Genomic DNA, 27,871 nt, shown 5'->3' with positions numbered 1-27,871 from the left:
GGTTGAGCCCGGAACTAGAGCGCTTCTGCTTGGTTCTCCTTAGTTCTCTAGTCCCCTGGCTCCTCCGAGGCGGTCACCGGGAGGTTCTCCGTGCTCGCGGCCACACGGCCTGGGCGGGGTCGGCTTCGTCCCTTAGCTCGCCATCCCGGCCGCCGACTTTGGGGGCGACATGGCCGGGGCCCGCTGCGGTCGTCGGAGCTTGAGGCAGCCTCTCGCAGCCCGCGCGCTCCCGTGGCCCCTGGGCCAGCGGGCACCGGTGTCGTCTTAAGCCGCCCCTCCGCACCCGCGGACTCGGCGTCCACGGCCGCATGGCCTCCGAGGCGCCTTCGCCGCCGCCGCCGCCCGCTTCCCCCGAGCCGGAGCTGGCGCAGCTAAGGAGGAAGGTGGAGAAGTTGGAGCGCGAGCTGCGGAGCTGCAAGAGGCAGGTGCGGGAGGTCGAGAAGCTGCTGCATCACACGGAGCGGCTGTACCGGAACGCCGAGAGCAATAACCAGGAGCTCCGCACGCAGGTGCGCGGTCTGCCGGAGCCAGGCTTCTCTATGGACTCCGTGAAGTCATTAAAGCCCGGAGCTGTTCAAAATCCCGAGTACCTTTGGAGCCAGTTAGGCAGTGCCAGCCAATTGGTTTGGACACTTGTCTCAGGGCAGGCGAGAATGAGCTTGAGCATGGGCCACATGGTCTTGATCTCCTCTCCTACTGGCAATGGGCATTTATTTGGGGGTGAGGGAGGTCATGTTTGAGGGTTTTTTGTTTGTTTGTTTGGTTGGTTTTTGGTTGGTTGGGGTCTTTATTTTTTTTGTTGATGTTTGTTTTGTTTTGTTGGTTGGTTGGGTTTTTATTGTTGTTGTTTTGGTTGATAAGAAGGCGAAAGTCTCCATTTTGGGCCCCGAACTTGCTGTGTAACGGAGGATGACCTTGAAGTTAGCTTTTGATCCGTGTCTCCACTTCCCAAGTGCTGAGGTTGGGGGCTTGCATCTCTCTCTCCCAACCGGACTTGGGATTCTCAATTCAGAATCTCACTCCGTGGGTCAGCTTATCATCTTATATCCTACGATGTAGCCCAGGTTTGACTCAGACTCATGGCAATCCCGTCTGAGCCTCCTAGGCTGGGATTTCACGAACCCGTCCATCTCCTTTTGAGTTTGCTTAAAGCTAAACTTAGAATCCCATTGCCTATATTGAGGGTCCCTGTTGTCTATAGAGTCTGGGTGAGCATAGCGTCCGGCAGTGAAGTTGGAAAGCAGGAACACGGCGTGGTTTTACACTCCCTTGATCATACTCTGTGTGTAAGGTGATTTCAGTGTTTCTCTTGGGTTCACTTGTTGAAAGGTGTTCACCTACCTTTCTTTTTTTTTTTTTTTTTTTTTTTTTTTTTCTCGAGACAGGGTTTCTCTGTTTAGTCATGGCTGTCCTGGAACTCACTCTGTAGACCAGGCTGGCCTCGAACTCAGAAATCCGCCTGTCTCTGCCTCCCAAGTGCTGGGATTAAAGGCGTGCGCCACCACCGCCCGGCTTCACCTACCTTTCTTACAGATACTAGGAGTGTGTTTCATTTTCACAATCTGTAGTAAGGACAAATCCTTGACAGTAATGCTTAAAAAACAATATATTTTTACCTTGTTCATTGAACAGTTGCATATTATCCTAACAAGTTATTTTCAGACCCTTAATTTTAACCTAATGTTTTCTCCATAATTTAGTATTTTATAAAACTACATCTCTAGGCTAAACACTGAAATGTCATCCGACTTTGCCATCCTATTCTTTATATAGTGTGTGTGTATAATGTGAGGGTGGTGAATTCATACCTGTGTGCATGTGGAGGCCAGAGAGTGTGTCCTCTGTTGTGTTCTGCCTTATTCCTTTGACAAGATGTCTTTCTTAACCATGGCCTGACATTTCTTAGCTAGTCTGGCTGCCCCGCAATCCTCAGTGAACTCCTGTCTCTACCACCCACAGTTCTGGGGTTACAGATGTGCGGGAGACCAAGCCAGCTTGTCTGTGGGTGCTGGGATCCGAACTGAGGTCTGTATGGGATGTACAGCAAGTGCTCTTAACCAGCAATCTCAATCAATCAATCAATCTCAATCTCTCTCTCTCTCTCTCTCTCTCTCTCTCTCGCTCTCTGGCTCTTGCTCTTTCTCCCCAGTCCTGGACATACTGTTCTTAAATGAGCTCAGAAAATAACTGCTGGGTTGAAATGATCTCTGTATCCATTGTTTAGAGTTATATTTCTGGTCTAGAAATTTGAGGCTAGTGTGGGCAGTGTAGAGAGACCTGTTTAAAAAGAGAAAGAAAGAAAGGAAGGAAGGAAGGAAGGAAGGAAGAGAAAATGGAAGCCAATGGTAGAGTGAGTGCTTGTAAGTATGTAGAAGGCCCAGAGTTGGATCCCCAACACCTCCCTCCCTCAATATAATAATAATAATAATAATAATAATCCCCAACACCTCCCTCCCTCAATATAATAATAATAATAACAATAATAATAATAATCCCCAACACCTCCCTCCCTCAATATAATAATAATAATAATAACAACAATAATAATAATAATCCCCAACACCTCCCTCCCTCAATATAATAATAATAATAATAACAATAATAATAATAATCCCCAACACCTCCCTCCCTCAATATAATAATAATAATAATAACAACAGTAATAATAATAATCCCCAACACCTCCCTCCCTCAATATAATAATAATAATAATAACAACAGTAATAATAATAATCCCCAACACCTCCCTCCCTCAATATAATAATAATAATAACAATAATATAATCCCCAACACCTCCCTCCCTCAATATAATAATAATAACAACAACAACAGTAGTAGTGATAGTATTAATAATAATAATAATAATAATATAACAACAATAATAATAAATCCAAAGTAGAAGAAGTCTTACATTTTGCTGATAGTTATAATTACCTTCTAGCCTTCTAGTCAGCATTCCCTCCTGGGACAGTAAAGTGTAGTTATCTGTTGGTCCCAAGTCTTTGAATACATTTCTTTTGGAGCAGTAAATAAAGGGTAACCTAACAGCCATAATGTATGCTGGTTTGGGGATTAACAAACCCATTACAAGTTACTTTGTTTAAGACATTTCATGTAACATTGGCATCAGGACAACTGTTTTGTAAGGTAATTGTGTAGATTAAGATGTTACTCAAAGTTCCTGTATGAATGTGGATGCTAAATATTCCAGTTCATGGCAGTGGTAGCGCCGGAGGCAGGCAGGCAGGCAGGCAGCACTAGGGCAAGGTGTTGGGCCTCCCAGGGTAAGGGATGACAGACTTAGCGATGAACCTGAGAGCTTGTACCCCCTCAACATTCTCTCTAATTCTTGTCTCTGGTCCTCGTAGTAAGAGAGATACCCAGTCCATAAAGTCCTAGATAAACCTGTATGTAAGGGCTCCCTGCCCCTTCTGTGTTTAAGCTTACTGGTCATTAAGTACGCTGACTGAGATCCTGTCAGACAGGAGAGGTGCATGGATTGAGGCAGTTCTCACTCACTTGTGGGCATGTGCTACACAACATCCTTTAAGGTGCTTCAGTGCTCAAAGTACACAGAGGAGAGATGCCATCTCTGCCAAGTTCTTGTTCCATTCTGCTGAAGTTATTTAGTGATAAGAACAAAGAAAAAGTACATACAGCATTTAAAGATATTGAAGTGAATAACTGAGTCTCTGAGTGGTGGTAGGACATTCAGTTCAGATGGAAATTGTAGTTTTAAATTGTAGCAAGAACTGTTGGCCTTGGAGGCTATGAGAATAAACCTTTTATTTTTGTCCGAGGTAAGGGTAGAACTTGCCTGTATTTGAACTGTCTTCAGTTGGACTTTTCTTTCTGTGGTCCTGGGGACTGAGCCTAGGACTGACTTCATGATTATTGGGCATGTCCACCACTTAGTTCCATCCCTAGATTTTTTTTAGGGATGATTTGAGTGGTTTGCCTGCCTGCCTTCCTGCTTTCCTGCCTTTGGCAGGGTCTCACTGTGTAGCCCTGTCTGGCTTTGAGCTCAGCCATCCAGCTGTTGGAATGAAGGTGTTCACCACTATGCCCAGCAATGATTTGGGTCTTTACCTAGGAGTATGACAATACTGTGTGCCGCAGTGGCATGCGTGGTTAGTCTTAACTATCTGGGAGGCTGAAGCCAGAGGCTTATTTGAGCTTGTGAGTTTATTATCAGCTTGCAGAATACTGAGATCTGTGTTAGAAGGAAGGAATGAGCTACAGAAACCCAGAGGTCAGCCTTGACTTGTGACTGGTTGTATGGATGCTGAAAAAGGAACCAGCTGCTTTGGGCACAGGTTTAAAAGTTCTACCAAGATAAGTGCCTTGTAATGTTCTGAGGATGGTAGAGTGTTGTGTAGTATTGAATTGCTTTATAGCTTATTTTTCTAAAGCTTTGTTTTCTTTCAGGTAGAAGAACTTAGTAAAATACTCCATTGTGGGAAAAATGAAGATAATCAAAAGTCTGATGTAGAAGTACAGACAGAGAACCATGCTCCTTGGTCAATTTCAGGTATTCTGTGTCTAGTACAGGTGCACTGGTACCCTTGGAACATTCATGATGCACTGATGTAGTGTTCCTTTAAAAATAATACCGATGGCTGGGCGGTGGTGGCGCACGCCTTTAATCCCGGCACTTGGGAGGCAGAGGCAGGTGGATTTCTGAGTTTGAGGCCAGCCTGGTCTACAGAGTGAGTTCCAGGACAGCCAGGGTTACACAGAGAAACCCTGTCTCGAACTCCGCCCCCCCCCCCCAAAAAAAATACAGATCAAATATATAAATATGAAGAATCTGATCATAGAGATTTCTTTCTATGTCACTGTTTTGTCAATTTATGGATGGCAAAATAGAAATGAATTAAATTTCTTTAATGCTTGTGTTTGTTTTCACTACTGCATTAAGTATTCTGTCCTTGTTGCTTGAGTCAGTTCTCAGTATGGAGATAAAGGTGGTCAGGAACCCAGGTTGGCTTCAGTCTCACGCCTCAGGCTCTTCAGTGCCAGGAAAATCCTCTCCCATGGACCCCATACTGATTATACTGAGTAATTCTGTCAATAAGCCTTCTGTTCCCCACCCTCCACCCCTCTTAAACCTGCCTTGGCCTTGTGGCCAGATTTAATGGGTGCTGTTTTGTGTTTGCTATTTGGATTTTACAATTAAGAATTAAACTTTTCCCATACACTCACCAGATGTTTGTTTGTTACTTTTCTCTACAGATTATTACTATCAGACGTATTATAATGATGATAGTCTTCCCAGTAAAGAGACGGAACTATCTGCACAACAGAGTCAATATGTTCAAGCTTCTACTCTTAATTCTAAAGATGAGTCACAAATTGACAATGATGATAACGCTGCTACTGATGTAACAGAATGTGTTAACCATAGACAAGAGGATCACTTAACTTCTGAGTCACAGGTAATAAAGGCTAATAACCATGAAACGAGGTCTAGGAATTATGGAGAAAGAGAGGATTCCTTGATCTACTGAATGCATACATGAACTATAAGTAGTTGTAAATGAGCTATAAAATGTATGATGCACAGAGCACCAGTCTTGTTCTGTCTTTTGAAATAGTTTTGCTTTGTTGCTCAGTTTGGCCTTGATCCCTGAGTTCAAGTGTCCTACCTCAGCCTCCTGTACCTAAGAGTGTTGTATTGACACACTCAGCTGTGGTTGCTAAAAACCAGAAGTGGGAATGTATTTATAGTTGTGATGATTTTTCTGTTTATGATTATATGAACTAAAGGAGTATATTTTAACTCAGCCCATGAACCTCGGAGCTCAGTGCGGTGACCCAGAAGGTAAAAAGTGTTTGTTACACAAGCCTGACACCCTGAGTTCAGTTCTTAACTCTGGCACCTCCATAAAGGTAGAAGCAGAGAACCAAGTGCACACGGTTTTCTCTGACCCATGTGTGTGTGGTGGCACTCAGTGTCCGCAGTCACACGCGATGGAAGCTTTAAGGGCCTTGGGCACAGGAACAGTCACACGCGATGGAAGGCTTTAAGGGCCTTGGGCACAGGAACAGTCACACGCGATGGAAGCTTTAAGGGCCTTGGGCACAGGAACAATGTAGTTTTACATGTTTACACCCTTTGTTATTTTGACACGGGCTCTCAGGCACAAACTGTCCTCCCACCTGAGCCTGCTAGGTATTGTGTGTGCACACGCAGGCTGGCCACACTGAGAAGGAAAAGTCCTTCCCTCCCCTCCCCTCCCTGCCAATCCCAGGGCTGTGTATGAAATGCCATCACTACTCAGATTTCCTGAATGAACAGTTAATCTGTAGTTTCTCCATCTCTAGTTTTGAAGTGTCTTTCATTGTCTATATTGAGCAATTAGATCACCTGTTTTATCAATACTTCACAGTTATTATTTCATGGTTGCTTCCTTGTGTTTCCACACATTTAACTTTGAATACTTGTTATCATCTTACTTTAGGTTCTTTAAAAGTCAGACAGGATTCTGGGGATAAATGCAGCTCTGTGGTACAGCACTGGCCTCATGTCCAGGCCTCTGTCCTGTCCTCAGCAAAAACAAAAAGACAAAATTCAGGGCCAAGGTTAAATTGGAAAACACTTGAAAATATTTTTAAGAATGGTTCTGATTATAATTAATGGCCATGTGTTTCTATTACAAACTGGAAACAAACTAAAACAGCATCCTAAGTCCGTGTGGTTTCGGATCTCCTGGGATCCAGCTTAGCTGATGGTGTGTGTCACCTGGTGACATGACATGTCTCTGCAGGAGAGTGCCTCCGCGTTAGCAGAAGGCTCGGCACTGGAAGGGTCCTCGCTCGCCGAGAGCCTGAGAGCTGCAGCGGAAGCTGCTGTGTCGCAGACCGGCTTTACCTACGACGAGAGCACGGGCTTGTATTACGACCACAGCACTGGTTTCTATTATGATTCTGTAAGTGTCTCAGACCTTCCAAATGCTACACTCACAGGTTTTCAGCTCCCTCATAGCAAAAAGTAAGTCCCAGCTGAAGTAAGAGAGGGAAGACTTCGCAGCTTTAAAGTTGGACTTGAGGGTCAGCAAGTAGTGGTCCATCCCCGAAACTCACTCTTCCCACGCTCTGGTCTGTTAATGGTCATGTCTGTTGGACTTTGTAACATTTTGTTGACTATAAATGAAGATATCCTTCATATCAAGTATTTCTATTTTTTAGTGTTTGTCTCCTTACTCTTCTTTCCTGTTTTGAACTTTTGCCTCCAATTTTCTAACAAAAAAAGAATAGAAAATTAATAAACATAGTTGTTTACCAGTTTCTTACATCTGATCCCCAACCCCAGTTTCTTTAGTTTATCATTAACCGTTAAAAGTCAAGTGTTTTGTAGTGTCACGAGGTTTGGGATCCAGAGCCAGGACACTGTTGCTTTCCTGTGCAGTTTTTCATCCACACCTTAGTGTTCATGCCTTCAGAAACGTTTCCTTCATTTCTTTTTAATACAGTCATCTGAACCATATGAAATTGCCATTTCACATAAAGTAAAACACCATAAATACTGGCAGTTTCTTTGATGCAATTAAGATTAAATTTTTCTCACTGTGGGAAGAAGAGCAGACATTAATTTTTTTGTTTTTTAAAGGTATTTTCTCTATTTCTCTAATTCATCTGAAAATACAAAAACAAACGTATCCACTATCTTTGGATATATTTAGCATTCATTTTTGTTGTTTCTTTTTCTTTTTTGCTTCATTATACATGAATGAAACTTCCTGTCTTTACTTTGAAAGGAAAACCAACTGTATTATGACCCTTCCACCGGGATTTATTACTACTGTGATGTGGAGAGTGGTCGATACCAATTTCACTCGCGAGTAGATTTACAGCCTTACCAGACCTCTAGCACAAAACCCAGCAGAGACAGAAGATTGAAGAAGAGAAGAAAGGGGCCGGGTTTTTGTATAGTAAACGAAGAAAAGGTAATGCTTTCTCAATTTTTAAATTTGACAGTATTTTAGTTTAATTAAGCCACAAATTTTATAATGTAAATATCATTCTATATCTTTGAATTTAAATATATTTAGGTTTCTATTCTATAACTAAGAAAGGTTCAGGTGAAATGAATGGTTTTTCTTTTTATAAACTCAGTCATTAGAAGTAGGTGTGCTGTAAAATTTGAAGGAAGTATTTATTTAGGATATATAAAACATCTTACAATGTCTAATTCAGAAAAAAACATCCAGACAACATCCAGACATTGATTAATAAGTTGGTTATTATAGTTCACAAAAGAAAAATAATTTATATATTGGGACATACAGATTCAACTTCCTTAATCAAGTAGTTTCTCGCTTGTTAAATTGCAAACTTAAAAATGCATTCCTGGTAAATATGGAGTGGGGTGCATACTATGATTGAAAGGGTATTTGTTGTTGTTCTTGTTTATTTACTGTTGCTGGGTGGCAGTGGTGGCACATACCTTTAATCCCAGCACTCTGGAGGCAGAAGCAGGTGGATCTTTGAGTCAAGGCCACCTTGGTCTATAGAACAAGTTCCAGGACAGGTAGAGCTACATAGAGAAACCTGTTTTGTTTTGAAAAAAAAAAAAAGAAAGAAAAGATTTATTGTTTATGTATATAGATATAAATTTTGTGAATGTGTGTGCACATGTATGTTTGTGCATGCATGCATGGGCCTGCAGGTGCCCATGAAGGCCAGACAAAGGTACCAGATCTCTGGAGCTGGAGTTAGAATTGTTTGGTTTGTGAGTGGATGCGGGTGCTGGGAGGGAGCTTGGGTCCACCACAGACACTCAGAACTGCCGGGCCATCAGCTCAGCTGGGGTTTCTTTTATTGTTTTGCTTTTTAGGTTTGTTTTTTTGTTTTGGTTTGGTTGACTGTATTAATAATCACAAGGTTTTTTGTTTGCACTAGGTAGAGAATCTCATTTCTAGTAATTTATATTCAAAAAATTAAAAATGAAAGATGATTTCTTTGCTTAATTAACACAGATATAGGCATAAGAAATGGGGGGAAGTGAGGTCCTGGAATGTAGTACAGTATGTGAGAGCTTATGTTACATGTGCAGCACCTTGGGTTTGACTGCTGCCATTTCACAGTTAAGAACATGATGACATGTGCAGGAACAGGAGTTTAGATATGAAGTCCGAAGGCAATTTTACAATCACTTAGGACACCACGCTGATTAAAGTGTTACCAGTGCTCTTATTTCTGCTCCCTGAGTGGCTGAGGTCGGTGACGAGTGAGGATGTGCTTGCTTTCTGCACTTGCATTGCTTGAACTGTGGCAACTATTTGGTACTTTAGAAATTTTATGTCATGGTTTTTTTCTCTTTAACCCAAAGAAATGTACTTAAAGTAATAAATCGTACTATCAACACTTGGAATTAAGAGTCTGTACTTTATATTCTCACTGTGTTTTCGTTTTAGTGACAATATGTAAATGAATAGAAGAGTATGCTAGTGAACTACTAAAAGTAAACTTTGGGAGCCAGGCATTGGTGAGGCACGCCTTTATCCCAGCCCTCAGAAGGCAGAGGCAGGTGGAGTTCGAGGCCAGCCTGGTCTACAGAGTGAGTTCCAGGACAGCCTGGTCTACAGAGTGAGTTCCAGGACAGCCAGCGCTACACAGAGAAACCATCTCGAAAATAAAAATAAAACTTAGGATTTGTTCCCATTAGAAGCCCTCTTCCTAGCAGTAAGAAGAACATGAGAGGCAACCGTGAAGCTGAGTGACTAGAGAAAGCACCCTAATTTCCTTCCTTTATAAGATCCTTTGAGCCTCAGTGTTTACAGTTGAGGCTATGGGAAGGAAGGCAGCATGTCCTAGGTATTGGGAAAAACATGTTTATATGTATCCACACATACACCGTGTGTGTGTGTGTGTGTGTGTGTGTGTGTGTGTGTGTGTGTGTGTTTCATTGTCTATAAGTGCCCTTTCTTGTCCTGAATGTTTACCTAAAGGTTTACCCCAGGAATCCCTCATCAGAAGTGCCCTGATAGTTTTCGGTCATTTTTCTTTCTGTTGTCCAGAAGTAATGATGGTAGAGGACAGTATTGGAACATGCTTTTTAAACAGTGCGCGCGCACATAGCTAACTAGATGCTGTTATCTAATTTGCATAGCCGTAGAGCTCAGCTTTTTAGCTCCTTGCCCTTGTTCTTGCCCTTGGTGAGTCTATTGCTGAGAGTATACATAGTTTTTCACACTGAATGTTCAGCCTGTCTCCAAACTCAATTTATGCTGCTATTAAAAATATGGTGTCATATTTTGTGAAATTACATCTGAATTCCATTATATGCACATGGCAGAAAGAAAATTAAGAGTGTTACATACAAAAGGGAAGGAACAATGACTTTGCTTCTTGCCAGTTTCCATGATACTAATATATTGTGTGTTGTACAGAATGGTGCCTGTACGTAGTGGCTGTATTACCTTCCTGTGGATTGGAGATTGAACCCAGGACCTTGTTCATACCAGGCACACATCTCACTGCTGGGCTCACCCCAGTCCATGTATTATAATCTTTGAAAGACATCATGAGAATAAACTTGTATTATGACCACAAAACGAATGTGATGCACATGTTCATTGGCTTGATTTAATCGTTCATTCTTTGCATAGCTTGAAGTATGCAGAGTAAAAATGCATACTTTTAATTTGGTAATTAAATTTGGTAAATTAAATTTAGTTTATTTTTCAGAAAGCATGCCAAAAAATTAATAATATAAGGCTTATTGGTAGACAGGCTGGACTTTTAGACTTAAAGACATAAAAATAAAACATTTGTATTTTAAACCTTTGTGCATTTCAGTCTAACTCTAAAATGTTCACTTTTGGCAAAACATTGATTTTGGTACATTGATTATATTTAGATCTTTAAATTCATGTTATCCTTTAAAATGTTTCTGTGTTTTGTGTACTTTGCCATATCTAAAAACTCAAATGTTTAGAATTGTCTAGTTTCATTGTAGAATTCTAGTTACATTGTCTAGTTTCACACTATTCAGGATGGTAGCCATAAGCCACATGTGGCTGTGGACTGAAGCGAAGGTACTGTATGTGAGGGTATCCTGTATGTGTACGAATCTGAAGTCTTAGGATTAAAGTGAATACACAGTCGGGGGTTGGGGGTGGGGGGACCTTTAATCCCCAGCAGTTGGGTGGCAATGGCAGGTAGATCTCTGTGAATTTGATCCTGGTCTACAGAGTGAGATCTAGGTCAGCCAGAGCTAAAACTGAAACCCTGTTTTGAAAAACCTAAAGAAAAAAAGAAAGCAAGAAAGAAAACCAAAAGTGAATAAACATTTTTATTTAAGTTTTTAAATCTAACTACTAGAAAGTTTGAAAGTATAAACAGGAGCTGCATTACATTTTTTATTATATAGCTTTCTTACAGGCCAGGGAACAGGTGTGTTGGCCTGGGCTGGGAATATGGGGCCTTGAGTAGACAGAGGGACGCACTGGGCTGTGGAGTGCCTCCCACTGGATGTCGGTCCCATGTGATGCTGTGCTGGGCATCAACAGAGAATGCAACATTCTAAGAGTGAAGGTGTCATGAAGCAGGACATATGAGGTCCTGTTCTGTCTTTATCCTGTATCTTAAATCAGTGAGACTTTATATGGTGGTGTAAAATGCTGACATCACTTCCCTGCTTCCTCTTTCTAGGATTTAAATTCAGAAGATCAAAAAGGCTGCAATGTAGAATATATAAACTGCAGTGAGGATGAACATTCTGGAAATGTGAAAAAGAAGGCCAGAAGAGACACTTCTCACAAAAGTAGTCCCTTACAGCTCAGTGTGGCAGTTAGTGGAGACACTGTGGAGTCTCCTGGAGATGATAACTCAGCTTCATCTAAGGATGAGAGAATCCAAGAGAGTGAGAGCGAGCCAGAAGAAGGTGAGATCACAGACTCTCAGAGTGAGAAGAGTTCTGATGGAGACAGTAGCAGTGGGGACAGGGAATCCTCAGAAGAATCTGACGATGAAGGTAAGGAAGGAAAACTCTCCACTCAGAAGGGACCAGAGCCCGGGAGGCAGACCAAGGGCACACCGCTTGTTTTGATGGCATTGAAAATTATGACAGGGATCCCTTGTCAGATTTTAGGAGTTGAGTCATGAGAGAGCGATCAGTGGATTGACTTGCAGTGTATTGAATAGCTTCCACTGAACATAACACTGCACTTTCAATTCTAACTAAGGCTTTGCTGTCATGGTCTGCTTTTGCAATTGAAGAAAAGTCAATTGTGATTAAAAGCATAGCTTGTGAAAGAAGTCACTTGCATAGGTATTTTTGGTCATTCTAACTCTTTTACTTAATATAAAGACGCAAAACACAATATTTTATAACAATAGTAAACAAATTTGTTATTTTCTCAGTAGAAAGTGCTCTTATTTTTAAAAAGTAGACTAAAGTTTTATGACTTGAAATAATTTAAAAATGTGTTCAGGATATTTTTCAACTAAAAAGATTTGTTTTTAATTACTATTAGAAATGTTAAATCTATTGTATACTTTATGTTGGCTACTGAAGGAACGCTAGCCAGCTGGCAAACATGGCTCTGGCCTAAGGGGCTTGGCCTGCCGGCATCATCAGTGCCAAGGCTGCGGCTCTGGTGGGCTCCATAGCAGCGTGCACGCGCTGTTCAGCAGTGTGTGCAGTATGGCAACGGGGCGGGGCTGGCTGCAGCACAGCACAGCAGCTGGCAGGCACACACAGGGTTAAATAGAACATGAAGTGGCCAAAGGCTTACAACAGCACCTGGAAAAGGTCAGAGTGCAGGAGTCACACAGAGGGCTTAGAGCAGATGGGAGAAGGCAGAGGCACATTCAGGCGCCAGAGTTGTTGGGTGCTAACGCACACCATGAATACAAAATTTTCAGGTTGGGGAGAGCACTTCCATCACATGTGGAGGCTGGTTGACCAAAGTCAAGAGACGGGGCATCCCCATATCTCTAGAGAGGCCCAGAATATAAATAACTAGTTGGGACAGAGAGGGTTGTCACCCAGGGTCCATCACTAAGAGAAACCCCAGTAGGTCCAGGTAATCTGGGACCCGTTGGCAGGGTTTTCAGACAGTAAGAGCAGACACTGGATTCTGACAGTACAGCCAAAAGGGAAAGGAAGCGTGGCAGGCAGCAGCAAGCGGAAGAGAATGTGCACCAGAAGTCAGGGAGGTCGGGAGTTGGGGAGGCTCATCGGTTAGCCGCTGTGGGTGGAGAGCGCCAGCCTCTGAAGGTCCGTGTGGGAGATGTGGGCACAAGCGGATAGATCTGTAGACCAGATCTGAGTTGCACCACGAGTAATGAAGGGGTTCTGGCCAGCTCGAGGGTAGCCGGCGTGGCTCTCTCGGGCCCTGCCCTTCTCAATTTCCTCCCCCTTACTAAAATCCTAGACTTCATTCCTAAAGCTAGCTAGCCACCAAGTCTGTCCCCGTATTTGGCCACTTCCTCCTGAGGCTGACCATCAAGGTCCAGCTATCAAAATAGTGAAGTCCAGAAATGAAAAGCTCCCTTTGGCTCACCTAATTAACATGCCAATTAAATTAAACACCTCATCCTAACATGGGGGGGGGGTGTCATTTTAGCTTTATAAACTCATTTGCCTCTGGGCCATGTCTGTCTTTTTTCTATCCAGAGGCAGTCCTTTGTCCCCTCTCTGGGACAAATATCCCTGCCCTGTCTTTTTTATTCCCCACCCCCCATGTCCTTCCCTTCTCCCTTGTCCTCTGTCACCAGTCTTTGTCTCTTATTCCTTGTCCTTTGTTCTTCTAGGGCAAATAAATCTCCTTTGTGCTGAGAACTTGGTCTCCTAGTTATCTGTATGGAAAAATTAATTTTTATAGAACTTTAAGTTAATATTTATGTACCTCTTATCTTGGTAGATGAGGAAAAAATTTGGCCCCCTTGTATTCGGGTGATTGTCATTAGATCTCCAGTGTTGCAGATGGGCTCGCTGTTCATCATCACAGCTGTGAGCCCAGCCACCATTGGGAGGTAAGGATGCTGTGTGTTGCTGATGCTGCGTGCTGTATCTGAAGGGCTTTTGCTTGTCTCAGGAAGGTGGAGGAGCAGTATTGTATTTATGTATATTAGTAATGTGAAGCATTGTTCTAGAAACAAAAAGGCTAAAGCAATGTCTTTAACCAACGAAAGCACAATTTAACAAGAAAGATGATGTCAACAAATACTGTGTAGAAGCATGGGAACTCTAGAGTTGTCAGTAAGGGTAATCCACAGCTGGGGGACTGCTGCTGCTAGGCTTCCGTTTGAGCATCATCTGGTGAAGCCTACTGTGCCCTGTCACTGTCACTGCTGTGTTTCTCTGTTCCCAAATTACTGACTCACTCTCCTTACTGTTGCAGAGAAAAGGACATGGAGCATACTGTGCGTATCCCTGAAGTCGCTGTCAGTAAGGTGAGGCCTCCACTCTGCACTGTAGCCTAGGAGAGAAGTGTGTGCAGCTGTCCTTTGTCTGTGTCTCAGTGCCTGAGCCAGGCAGAGGCAGGAGAACTAAGAGTTTGGGAACAGTCTTGACTACACAGTGAGTTCCAAACTCACCTGGGCTACACAACAAGTTCCTATACAAAACCCAGATTGAACAAAAAGGAAACGTAGAATCATTTTAGCAGAAAACCTAGACTTTCTGTTGAACAGGAGGGCTGATGGTATGGTAACAGTAACAGCGGTGCCTCTTCGTTTCTTTCGGAGTTTGACAAAAAGTCCTTTTCAAAGTTTGAAAATTATGGGACTTTTGGGTTTGGGTTTGGTTTAAGACAAGGCCTCTTGTAGTCCAGGCTAGCCTCCAACTTACTAAGTATCAGGGTTGGCTGTAAGCTTCCAATCTTCCTACAGCTACTTTCTAAGTGCTATATAGACATGGGTCACCCATGCTTGGCCAGGATTTTTGTTATGTTGTTTTGTTTTGTGACAGGGTCTTCCTCTCCTGGTTCCCAGGCTGCTCAAGTAATCTGGGCTCAGCCTCCTGAATTAGGAGGAATATGGGTGTGTATTAGCACGCCTGACTCATATGTCCTTTTTACAAGTCTGAAGCATAAGTTACAAAACACGGATTGGGGCAGTGGTGGTGCATGCTTTTAATCCCAGCACTTGGGAGGCAGAGGCAGGCAGATTTCTGAGTTCAAGGCCAGCCTGGTCTACAGAGTCAGTTCCAGGACAGCCAGTGCTACACCGAGAAACCCTGTCTCGAAAAAAAAAAAAAAACCAAAAAACAACAAAAAAAAAAAACCACGGATTTATTTAACTTGAATAGTAAAATAGTATCCAATCAACACATTTATCAACTGAGGTAAATATGCTATGTTTTGCAGCAAATTCAAAAAAAAATAAATCCAACACTGATTCAGAACACTTGATCTGAATCTAAATGTTTTGCCATTCATGAATAATCTAGCCTTTTCTACCTCAGGATTTCTCACATTTTCAGTGGCTTCATGTTGTAGCAATAAAAAGTTGAGTTTTCAAAAGAAACAGAATTGTAGCTTTAAAATAGTGGAGAAAACATGGAAGAAAACAGAAACAAATACTTGAGCATTGAACAGGGGGCTTTATGAGGTTTTAAAAATACAGTAAAATTTATACATAGCTAATTTTGACTAAGTTTGAAGCTTCTTGTGTGTCAAGCAAATTAAAAGGGCAGGCAGTGGCCATCACAAAGCTATGACAGATGTATGTAGGGTTTGTACAAATATATTCTCTCCAGCTCCACTGCAATATCAGTAGATGAGAGAGTCAAAGGTACTGTGGGTGCCTCGTGCACAGAGGCCAGAAGAAAATGATGGACTACCTGGACCTGGAGTTCCAGATGGTTATAAGCCTCTGTGTGGATGAACTGCCGTGTGGGTGCTGGGAACCAGCCAGTGATCTTAACCACTGAGCCATCTCTCCAGCCTGACCATAGCAAAATCTTAAAGATTTTGCTTTAAAATCTTTAGAAAGCCTGGATGCCCAGCAAGCCTTGACTGTGGGGTTTCCTCATAGAATAGGTGAATGAGGTCCAGTTGTACCCACTGCTTAGACAGCTGTGTGGCATCAGCTAAGCCTCTGCGGCAGAGCTGCCTGGCTTATGGACAGCGTGCTCTGCAGGGAGGGAGGGAGGGAGGGAGGGAGGGAGGGAGGGAGGGAGGGAGGGCTGGCTGGCTGGCTGGCTGGCTCAGTCCTGCCTCTGAAGCAGAGCTGCAGGTGTGTGGACAGCATGCTCTGCAGCAAGGGAGGGAGGGAGGGCTCAGTCCTGTGCTTTGAACATCTGGAGACTTGCTTCCTCAAGAATTTCTTGAGTGTTTCAAGTTAGTATGTATTGAGAATTGTAATGATTTTAAATAGGCAATGATAGTACTTACATTAGGCAAAAAAAAAAAAAAATCAAATTGTATGTACAGTATAATGTTATGTTTTAAAAGTAGAAGAGGCAAGATGTATACAGAATTTTTCATCTCAGTTAAAGTTGGAAGCATAGGAAACAGCTTCCATATTCCTATCAGACTTGTGATAGTTTGTATCACAAGCATTAGAGAAATGAGGTGAAATGATGGGACACTGACATCTGCACCATTGCACAGTAGAGAAGTCAGCTCTGGGCTGAAGATGTGAGTTCTTTGTAATTGCTTGGTTGCTTTTCTGTAAGTTCCATGCAGAAGTTTATTTCGACCATGACCTGCAAAGCTACGTTCTTGTGGATCAGGGCAGCCAGAATGGTACCATTGTCAACGGGAAACAGATTCTTCAGGTGAGTTACTGTGTTGTCCCCTGCACTTCCTTGTCTGATCTTAGGTCCTAGTCATTACAGATACCATTTGGTTTAGATCAGAGTTCAAGCACAGATTTATAATTTGGTTGGAATTTTCCAGAAAGGACTAGGAAAAAATATTTAGTAGATACTGCTGTGTTGAGTTTTGACTTCTGATTATATGTGTGTGTCAGGGTCCAGCCTTGACAGAGGATCGGAGTTCTTAGCTGGAAGCAAGGATATCTGGAAGGCGCATGATAAATACATACAGAGACTACTTTTTTGGGTACAAGCTGACAGGCAACTTTTCAAGGCTTAAAGTTTTTCTCCTCTCTCACTCTCTGCTTGCTTTCTCTCTTGCTCGTTCACTTGCAGCTTGAAGCTACACACACTCTGCATTCTCCTGTGCACTCTGCTTTTCTCCTGTGTGCTTTTCTTTTTTGGAACTCCCACACTTCCACATACCTGTGCATTCCCCTTTCACTCTCACATCCCACCACATGCACTCTTTCAGTCACACACACTCTCTATACACATCTCACATTCTCTCTTCACGCACTCTTCACATGCTCTTCTCATGTTCTCTCTACATTCACCTCACATGTTCTTTCATTCAACCTCTCACTGCCTCTCTCCCTCCCTCCCTCCCTCCCTCCCTCCCTCCCTCCTTAGCCTTTCTCTTGCCCCAGTCTTTTATTGATGCTCCAAAAGCAGGTAGAAAAAAGACATTGTATAATCATTGCCAAATCAAATTCGAAAGAATAACCACATCCCACAAAGAATCAAGAATTACAATTGTTCCCCAAAGTTCCAAGCTTCCCCTATTTTCAGGCCTATAGCCAAAATAATAATAATTGCAAACTTATCATTATTTAAACTTTAACTTCTGACTTATTATACTTCAGAGCTCAGTGCTCCGAGGTCAGCTGCTTGCATTTTCCTGTGACACTCTAATGATAAATGACATGGACAAAGCTCCCAGGCAGTGGCCAAAAAGAATCAAGTTAACTCTTAACTCAATGGTTCCCCTAGCCTTCTGCTTCTGTATATTGCACACAATGACTCTCAGAGTCCCAGTGTTTTGATTTTGATTTATTGTGTAAGATTTTATATATTCTATACTTGCTTATCCAGAAACCACTCTTAAATGTTGTGCAAAACTTCTTTCAGAACTTCAATAGTTTTTTTCCTTTCTCGGGGTCCCAATGTTGGCTCTATTTCATTTTCTAATAATTTCTTCAAACTTTCTTTGCAAGTCAAGCATTAATCTGGAGCTACCATTGTGCAGTTATTGCATTGTCAAGATGAAAACACCTGGGCCATTACAACTGTGCTGTTCTGTGCCTCAATTTTTAATTGTTTAAGAATCATTACATCAAGGAACACCTAATTTCACAGAATTCACCAGAGCAGAAGGAGAAGGAAGTAGGAAAGTCAGATATAATAGAATAATTGTGCACACCAAGGACAACTGAAAAGCAGTCACACACAAATGAGATCTGTACAGCCGTTGTCCAGGGCTAAGGTCAGGAGAAATGGGAACAACTGTTTTTTACAAACAGCTGCTGAGATGTCTCCATCCCAGCCTGCTGTGGCAGTCCCTTATTTCAGATGGCGGGTCCCCTGGAGGGATGTGCCTCCTGCTTCTCGGGGTCCCAGATGCCTTTTTTTTTTTTTTTTTTTTTTTTTTTTTAAAGACACTGCCATGGGCTTCTGAGATGTTTACATCCCAGCCTACTGCAGACAGTCCTTGTCATGGTACGCTGTCCCCAGCATCTGTATTGCTACTTTTAGGTATGACTGTATCATAAAGCTTATTTAGGCTGGGCAGTGGTTGCGCACGCCTTTAATCCCAGCAGATTAAAGGAGGCAGAGGCAGGCAGATTTCTGAGTTCAAGGCCAGCCTGGTCTACAGAGTGAGTTCCAGGACAGCCAGGGCTATACTATACAGAGAAACCCTGTCTCGAAAAACCAAAAACAAACAAACAAACAAACAAAAACAAAACAAAGAAAAAAAACTTATTTAGATATTTGTGTATGCGTGACCTCTGCATGTGGAGGATAGCTTCGTGGATGAAGTCACTTCTCCCTGCTGATCCCCTAACCTGCCCCTTTTTGTCTTAATAAAAATAATGCTAAACTAAGAATTTTCTGAATACCAGAGCACCCTGACAAAGCAGCTTAGGACAGGAAAAGAGTTGTTTACCTGGTGGAGCAGGTCCCTGTGAAGCAGGTACTTACATTCTGTTGGACTCCAGGAAGCAAAGGGAGAAGACGCTAGCACGAAGCTCAGTCTCTCCTGTTTGTTCAGTCTAGGACCCAGCCCATAGCACGGGGCCACCCACAGTTCCGGTGGATTGTGTCACGTCAGTTACCTGATGTAGATGATCCCTCACTGGCATGCCCAGAGGTCACCTTGAACTACAGATACTCCCGTGTGCACTCAGAGTCCATAAGTGGTTCTAGATCCTGTCATGTTGATAATACAAACCACCAGGGACGCCTTGTTCTTATGCTTTAAAAATGAAAGAAAGAAATTATAAGAAAATTGGAGAGGTGGCTCAGTGGTTAAGAGTATTTACCGTGGTATCATTAGGATTAGAGTTCTGATCCCAGGACCCATGTAACACTTATGCACCCACAGACACACATACACACGCACTCACAGAGCAATTTTTTAAAGAGGAAGAAAGGCAATCACTTCTTAACATATAACTTTCCTCTGATTATGGTTTTGCTAATAGATTGCAGTCCAGAGTGGACTGGTGGTAAGAAAATTGTTGGGCTTTGATAAGATCAAAATTATAAGTAGCTTTTCTGGAGTACTGTAAGGGATGATGGGTGGAACCCAGAGTTTGGTTCATGGTAAGTCCGTGTTCTTCCACTGAGCTACTGTCAGAATCCTGGTAGTCTTTTTCAAGGTCTGTCCATCAAGTGTAGAAGTGTGCACCTTTTCTGAACTTTTCTCTACCACAGGCATAATGTAACCATGTGGCTATTTTGTATTTCTGTCTCATTAAAAATTTCTCATCTAGCCAAAAACTAAATGTGATCCTTACGTCCTTGAGCATGGCGATGAAGTGAAGATAGGGGAGACTGTGCTGTCCTTTCACATTCACCCCGGCAGTGAGACGTGCGATGGCTGTGAGCCGGGGCAGGTCAGAGCTCACCTCCGCCTTGACAGGAGAGAGGAGCCTCTAGGTATGTGAGGCAGCAAGTGCCGTGGGGCTGATGCTACAGGACTGACGCACCGAGTATTTAAGTGGAGCAGTGGCCCGTCCCCTGTTCCCTGTCCCAGTGAGCCCCACCTCCCACCCTCATGTCTCACCGTGTTTGAGCAGACCGGCCTGTGTCTAGTTGGTAGGTTGTAGACAAGGTGCATTGCATGTGCATTGCATGTTGTGTGTAGTACCGCAGGGCTAGACTGACACATCTGTTGTTGTCCACATGTGCAGCCACCTCTAGTCAAGCTCCTTTGTAGAAACTGTTTTTACATTGACTTCCAAAACAGTGGGTTTCCAGAAGGGCTTTTAACAGTCCTTAGTACTGGTTAATCCAGCTCCCCACAGAAATGTTTATCCCCATAGTACATAAGCTCTACTTTCCCCTCCCCCTCTGCTGGGCTCCTTCTGCCTTCCAGGTCCTGCAGACACTTCAGGTTCAGTGCACCAGTTTACATCTTCACACAGCATATGTGAAATGTGAGAATATGACGTTTGTCTTTCTGGGCCTGGGTTAGATATCTCAGCACAATACTTTCCACTTGCTGATGAATAATGATAATGTGGTTTATAAACATATAATGGGATCTTATTCTACTATCGTGAAAAATGAGATTATGAAATTTGCAGGAAAATGGTTTGAACTGGTTAATATACTAAGATAACTATTTTTTTTTTTAGTATTAATTTTCTGTAAAGTCTGTCATTTTCAAACTCAGTTTTTCCTTTTAGTTGGTCCAGCATTAAGTAAAGAGGAAAAAGAGTTAGAAAGAAGAAAAGCACTAAAGAAGATCCGGGTGAGGTACGGCTTGCAGGTAAGGGAGGGTGCTAAGTAGTCTCGTCTAGTCAGTGCACAGAGGTGACCTGAGAGTGTGTTATTGGTGTAAATGGAGAAATGTAAAACATGTATTTGCAAGGTAGAGGCACTTGCTGCCAAGACTGGGGTGCTAAGTTTGATTCCCAGGTCCCACGTGGTACAAGGAAAGAACTGACTCTCTCGACTTGTCCTCTGACCTCCATGGGTGGATTGGCACATGTGTACGTATGCATACACACAGAATGGCTGACTAAGAACATCTTTAAACTGTGAAACAAAACAACCTTCAAGCTTGTAGAAACATTTCCCTGTCAGTACTAGTTATTGAATTCAGGGTCTCTGGTGTGCTTTCAAGGGTTCTTGCCCTGAACTATATCCCTGACCTAAGGAAATCTTTCTGAAAGAGAAAAGACTAGGTTGCTGGGTGTGATGCTGCACCCCTTTAATCACAGCACAAGGGAGGCAGAGGCAAGCTGATCTCTGAGGTCAAGGCCAGCCTGAGACCAGGGGGTATTCTTAGAAGGAAAAATAATTCATATAGTGAGTTCCAGGACAGTCAAGGATACATAGCAAGATCTCGTCTCTGACATAGATAGATTAGGTGGGTGTGGGGGACAGTTCAGCTGGTAAAATGCTTGCCAGGGAACTATGTGGGCCTGAGTTCCCATCCCAGCACCCGTCTGAACGTCAGTGTGCCGTGTGCTGTGACCTCACCAGGGAGGTAGGGTAGGAGCATCCCTGAGGGTCCTAGCCGGCCAGTCTATTTGAATCAGTTAACCCCTCTCAGAAACTAAGGTGGAGGATTCTATGCGCATACACACAAGTTTAGGCAAATTTTCTGACGTATTTAACACCAAAGTCACAATGTATGAGAATATGTTGACGAGCTATACTTTGTCAAAATGTAAGATTTTGCTTGCCCAGAGACTCTTAAGAGAATATGAAGGAAACCATAGGCCGGGAAATAAACTTGCAAATCATGTACCTGATAAGAAACTAGAATTTATAGATCTAGATTTTATAGTGATCTAGAATGTACAGAACACTGTAAAATGAGAGAACGAGTACATTTAAAAGGAGGCTGCTGTATATAACACCACACGCCTCAGTCCACTCAGGGCCAGCCTTAGCTACTGTGTATAATTAATTACATGTCTGTTGCCATGAGAAAATACTAGGGCAAAGCAACTTAAGAAAGGGTTTATTTTAGGCTGGCTCAGCACCTGAGAGGCAGAAGCAGGTGGATCTCTTGTGAGTTTGAGGCCACCCTGGTCTACTGAGCAAGTTCTAGGACAGCCAAAGCTACACAGAGAAACCCTGTCTTGAAAAACAAAGGAAAAAACAACTAAAAAGAAAAGCAAAAAAGAGCAGAGGTTTATTTTAGTTTAAGGTTCCAGAGAGACAGAGGTCATTATGTTGGAAAGGCCACAGGTGCAGGACCAGGCAACTGAGCACAGGGACTGGAGCAGAGCTGTTACTCCCAAAGCCTTTCCCAGGAACATACTCCTTCCAGCAAGGCTCTCAAACAGCACTGACTACTGGGGACATCAAACAAGCACACCATGTTAAAAAAAATAGTAGATTGTAGAGAACACTTCTCAAAGAAGTTACACAGTTGTAAACACATGGAAAATGTTCAGTAAGGAATGTGGGAATGTGAGAGACTACAGTGAGATATCAGGAAGCTTTTGTAGAATTACTTGGAAATTATAAACTGACTGACAGAACACTGGAAGGGTCATAAGGAAACGGAAGCTCATGTGTGGCTGCAAGAATGTTGGCTGATGCAGGCACGTTGGGAAACAGTGTGATAAATTTTAGTTAAAGGGCTGGAGGTGTCTATCGCACCAGTTCATAGCATTTGCCTTCAAGAAGTACAAACAATTTTCTACCAAGACTGGTAAGCAATTGTTTGTACTTGTTTTTTAGTAGTACTTCCAAACTGAGAGATTCAAATGTCTTTTAAATATGGATAAACAAACCATGTAGTAGTGTAGTAGTCTTATAGTGGAGTACAATTTACCAATTAAAAAGTGAGGGCCATTGAAACAGGTGTAACCTAGGTGTCACTGCCACACTTGGGTGTGCCTTCATCCTGAGTGTGCCATGCTGCATCTGCTAAAAGTGTCTGTCTTTCCTGAGGAATCATTACATTCTCTGTATCCATCCCCTGACCCAGGGTTTAGCCCACTCTTTATCCTATGATATGTATTGGGTAGTGAAGGAGTCATATAGATGGGTTATATTAAAGCAAAGGCTGCTTGTAGGAACAGGGTGAACCATTTTCTCATTTTAAAATGACTCCTTATTTTTCCCTTCCAAGAAACAGTATCAAACCATGTTGGGTTCTTTGGAATGTTTAGAGAAAAGGGGGGCAGATTTTTTTCTCCCAGTCCCAGTAGTTCAGGTCTTAGTATTATGTGTGCATCCCTGATGTGTGTGCGCACAGGCCACTGTGTGGAGGGCAGAGGACACCTCTGTGAAGCTGGTGCTCTTCCTCCATGCTATGGGGTTCTGGGGCTCAGGTCACCAGGCCTGCATGGCAAGTGCCTTTACCCACTGAGTCACCGAACACTGGTTCATATGACAGTAGAAGCTGTACGGTAACTGAAGAATATTATCAGCATATTGTCAGCATATCATCTCCTTGTCTTTTTGTTTATTTTGTGACATTAACTTGACAGTGTGGAGCAGATGTAGCCACTTGTTTTTACTCATGTCCAGAGAGGCCACACTGAGCCATATTTTTTTTTTTACTAAGTTATATTTTAATTGCTTTCTTTTCTCTCAATCAATGGTTTGCGATTGTTAAGAATACAGACTATGAAGATGAAAAAGCATTGAAGAATCCTAAATACAAAGACAGAGCTGGAAAACGCAGAGAGCAAGTTGGAAGTGAAGGAACTTTCCAGAGAGATGATGCCCCTGCATCTGTTCACTCGTGAGTGTTGACGACTTCTCGTTGAGCCTTTTTACTCAGTGATTCTTTTCTCTTGGTAAAATGGCTTTGTTAATCAACATGAAAAGTGTGATTTTTGAAACCTGTAATATAACCACACTTACATATTAAATTAGCTACATTTTTTTTTTATTTTAGGTTGAGTCAATTTGAATCTTCTGTGTAGATATGAAAATTATACAATTATACAATTGTGATTTTTCTCGCTTGTTCCCAAACTATAGTATTTTTGCCAGGTTTAGTTTTATAATTAACAGTTGGTGGTACCTTTTCCTCATGGTAGAATAGAACATCCTACTGTCCACAGAGTTAGCTAATGACATGGAGTGAGAGTTTCAAGTTAGGTGCAGCAGGCAGCAGGGCAGATTCTTTAAAAACAGAGCCTCTCTGATACTGAACAGTATGGAGATGACATTAGATTTAAATGAGAAGGCAGACACACAAACTGAAGCACACTGGCCTGCTCCGCTTGGTTACTATAAAGGAAGCTAGAGTAATGTCCACAGCCGAGGAAATAAGAAAGCTACAGAATCAAAACTGTCACAGTAGAACACCCATGACAACAAATGCAAGTCCGGACACATGGGCTCCAGGTCCCCTTTGTATTGGTGCATTCATATAGACTGAAAGGCATCCTGGTCTGTGCTGACTGTTCAGCCTTGTGACACTGTGGAAGACTGCATTAAGAGCATACATTTCATGGACAAGAAGTGCAACAGTGTCAGTAACCTCTGACCTGTGCTCATCACTGCCTTGGTCTCTTTCCCGAGCTCAACCACCGTCCTGACAGCAGCAGCTATTTGAAGTTTTAAGTGAGTGGAGCAGGACAGTGGTCACATGGTGTCTGTACCCTCCTGTCCTGTGTAGCTTTGTTCGTGCAGCTTATTGTCATTGCCGTAGAACTTCCTTTGTGCATGTCCTCAGTCTGTCTCAGTGCGAGTGGCCGTCCGTTAGGTGGCATCTATAGAGTAGCATTTGTGTCCTCCACCTTATGAAGTGTTGTCAAGTTTTTAAGGTAGCTTTACCAGTTTTTTTTTATGCATGAGTTTATTGTACATATGGTCTAAAAAGCCTTTTATAAGTCAGTTATTAGCTTACTTTTCCTTTACAGTGAAATTACAGATAGCAACAAAGGCCGAAAGATGTTGGAGAAGATGGGTTGGAAAAAGGGAGAAGGCCTGGGAAAGGACGGTGGAGGAATGAAAACGCCGGTAAGACTTGTGATTTGTGATTCCCTCCATCCTAAGTTCTTCCTTCCAATAGGCATTGCCTCTGTGTAGACCTGAGCCCGACATAGCCAAGCGCTGGGCCAGAGTAATAACCCAGACCAGACTCGGACAAGGCCCTCATTGTGTTCCCACTTAACACATGTGTCTTTTATTTGGGATTTTGTGTTTGGGAAAGCCTTGTTTAGATATTTTTTCCTTAAATCAAAACTATTAAAGTGTTATTTTCTGAATCAAAGGTTTTCTTGTGCTGTTTAGTTGTATAGCTTTTGTTTTGGGCTTGTTTGCTTTACCATGTTGGCCATTTAAACTTTGAGCCTGTTAGGCAAGTACTCTTGCCAAGCTACACTCAGCACATTCATCATTCATTCATTCATTCATTCATTCATTATTTGTCAATTTATTTGTCTGTTTATTCATTCATCTATTTATTTCTTTGTCTGTTTGGTTTTGGTTGTTTTGAAACAGAGTTTCTCTGTGTAACAGCCCTGGCTGTCCCGGAACTCACTTTGTAGACCAGGAAGGCCTCAAATTCTCAGACATCTGCCTGCCTCTGGCTCCCTAGTGCTGGGATTAAAAGTGAATGCCATCATGCCTGGCCATTTTAAATTTTTTAGATGAAATTCTTACTAGTCTGGTGTTGAACACTGAAAGAACAGTTGATGTTAGTTTACACGTACGCAGATTCTGCATTATCTAGAGAATCTGTTACGCTCAAGAGCCCCAGAACATCTTATGTACAATACAGAGAATAATGTCTAGAGCACAGTGCATTGGTTAAATTCTGTAGCCCCATAGTTGATGGGAGGTAATAGCTATCTTTGGTGTGTGCACACATGCGCACACGTGGATACACACAGACGCACACACCCTGCCCAAGCCGATGGACCGCCAGCGTGCATATAGTGCTGGTTTGTCGTTTCCACTGGTGCATGACGGAGAGGAGGTCTTACAGTTAGACCTTAGCATGTGTGAGCTTTGTCAGAGAATGTCTGACGTTGCATTGGTTATGTAAGGTGGGCACGGTAAGAACTGACAAGAATGTCCTGCAGACCCCACCTGGACTCTGCAGAAGGCACCAGTTTCTGGTAACTTCCTAACATTATGAGAGGCCCTCATCTCTTTGTAGGAAGACAAGCAACAGTCAGATTCTCTACATAACTCTGTGCACACAGCACTGGACAGTGAGTCTATGGCTTTGTACATGCCAGGCAGACACTCTGGGCTCCAGTGACTTTCCTAGGCCTCCTCTTACTATTTTAATGCGCTTGGTCTTCTGTGCATTTGCTTGCATGAGGCTAGGGCTGGAGGGTTAGATGGCCTTTTACTTCTGGTTAGAATGGACTGATAGACTGTGTGTCATTCAGGTGTGTCCAGCCTGTGTCTGTGGGCTGCGAGCTGTCCCACATAGCTATGAGTGCAGCCCAAACAGACATAAGCATGCATAAAGCATAGTGGGACTTTTTGTTGTTTGTTTTTTGGGTAACTCTTGCAGTTTCTGAGCATGAAGTTTGTGGATAAGAACATCACAATTGACAAGCATCAGGGCGTAAGGATGGCTGTTTAAGGCAACGTTGGTGTTTTAGAGTTGGCTGAACTTGGGTCTGCCAAGACAGTGCCAACAAAAGGCGCTTAAGCTGCATGGGAGTAGACCGTGATCTCTGTGTGCGGTTGGTGCGACTGACAGGCTTTGTTTGCATGAGTCTTTAACAAGTCAAAGGACTATAGTCAAATGTCTGCACAACCCAGTTTGGTGTGTTTAGGTTCTAAAACAGTCCCTTCTCTCAACTTTCATAACAGATCCAGCTTCAGCTTCGCCGGACACATGCAGGCTTGGGGACAGGGAAGCCGTCCTCAATCGATGAGGTTCCCTTTCTCCAAAGTAAGAGCAGAAAGAACTGGGACAAAGCACGGGAGCGGTTTGCGGAAAACTTCACAGAAAAGAAACCTCGGAAAGAAGCCCCAGGGACCGTGCCTTGGGTGACAGGGACTGCAGAGTAATGGCCTGTCACGGGAGATTGGCGCTTCCTAAGAGAAAGAATTTGAAAATTGTAATGTAGAAGCTTGTGTCCCTAGAAAGTCAGTAACAGGAGGGAACTTTTAATATGGTCCCTGATCCATACATGTGTGGGGACGTAGAAAGCAGTTCTTATGTCGAGCAGGAACTGAATGGACTCATGCAGAAAGTGAGCTCAGGGTGACAGGCACAGGAGAGCTGCCAGACCTTTGTTGTCATAGCCTGTCACCCACCCTGTGGAGGGCAGCTGACCATGTGAGCACAGTGCACATACCACTAATAACTTCCGCACACGTGTCCTGTCTCCATGTCATCATCATGACACACAGATATCAAATATCAAGTTTATAGAAACAATTCTGTGTGTACACTTGTTTACACCTTTTAGAACTTAGGTTTTTTAAAAAAGTTGAGAAGCCACAGATAGCAGAGCCTAATTTTACTATCCTTGAAATAACTGCAGTAATAATATTGAAGAATTGATGGCAGATTGACAGGTTGTAGAAATTAGTCTCACACTGTTTTCTTCTGTGAAGAATGTTGGTTTGTACTATATAGTCAGCATTTGCCTTGGGTTTTCCTAGCTGATGGAGTATTTGTTATAGACAACTGGGTGCGGTATTGGCATATTCGGTGTGCTAGCATTTTTAGTTTTGATAAATACCATTGCGGGCAATGGGACTGTGCTCGAGGAATCGGATGGCTGGGGCAGACGGGTTACTAAGCCACGGCTTCAAACATTTACTGGAAATGTCTTCAGATGCAATAAAAAAACGTTTTTAAAGACTTGATTTCTTGAATAAATGATGTAAACATACTGGTCTCCTTTGGATTTGCACCCAAACAGAATTGTCCCCCTTGAATCGGCAGAAGAGTGGCAGGAAGCCTGTGGGCC

The 27,871-nt window shown here is 42.8% G+C and overlaps 1 protein-coding gene across 1 annotated transcript; it reads left to right on the top strand.

Annotated features, from left to right (window-relative positions):
* On the top strand, positions 1–27,793 carry Aggf1 (angiogenic factor with G-patch and FHA domains 1). Its single transcript, XM_076927196.1, has 14 exons — positions 1–509; positions 4,430–4,532; positions 5,237–5,439; positions 6,772–6,933; positions 7,762–7,950; positions 11,660–11,981; positions 13,876–13,987; positions 14,356–14,407; positions 16,635–16,736; positions 19,772–19,937; positions 20,690–20,772; positions 23,588–23,715; positions 24,845–24,944; positions 26,760–27,793. The coding sequence occupies exons 1-14, from the start codon at positions 309–311 to the stop codon at positions 26,958–26,960; spliced, it is 2,124 nt and encodes a 707-aa protein (XP_076783311.1). The 5' UTR covers positions 1–308; the 3' UTR covers positions 26,961–27,793.
* The last annotated feature ends 78 nt before the right edge of the window (positions 27,794–27,871 follow it).

Source organism: Arvicanthis niloticus, chromosome 29 (genome assembly GCF_011762505.2).
Source record: "Arvicanthis niloticus isolate mArvNil1 chromosome 29, mArvNil1.pat.X, whole genome shotgun sequence".
In the NCBI taxonomy this organism is placed as follows: Eukaryota; Metazoa; Chordata; class Mammalia; order Rodentia; family Muridae; genus Arvicanthis; species Arvicanthis niloticus.
The sequence above is the reverse complement of the archived record's forward strand: the minus strand, read 5'-3'. Positions and strand labels throughout refer to the sequence as shown.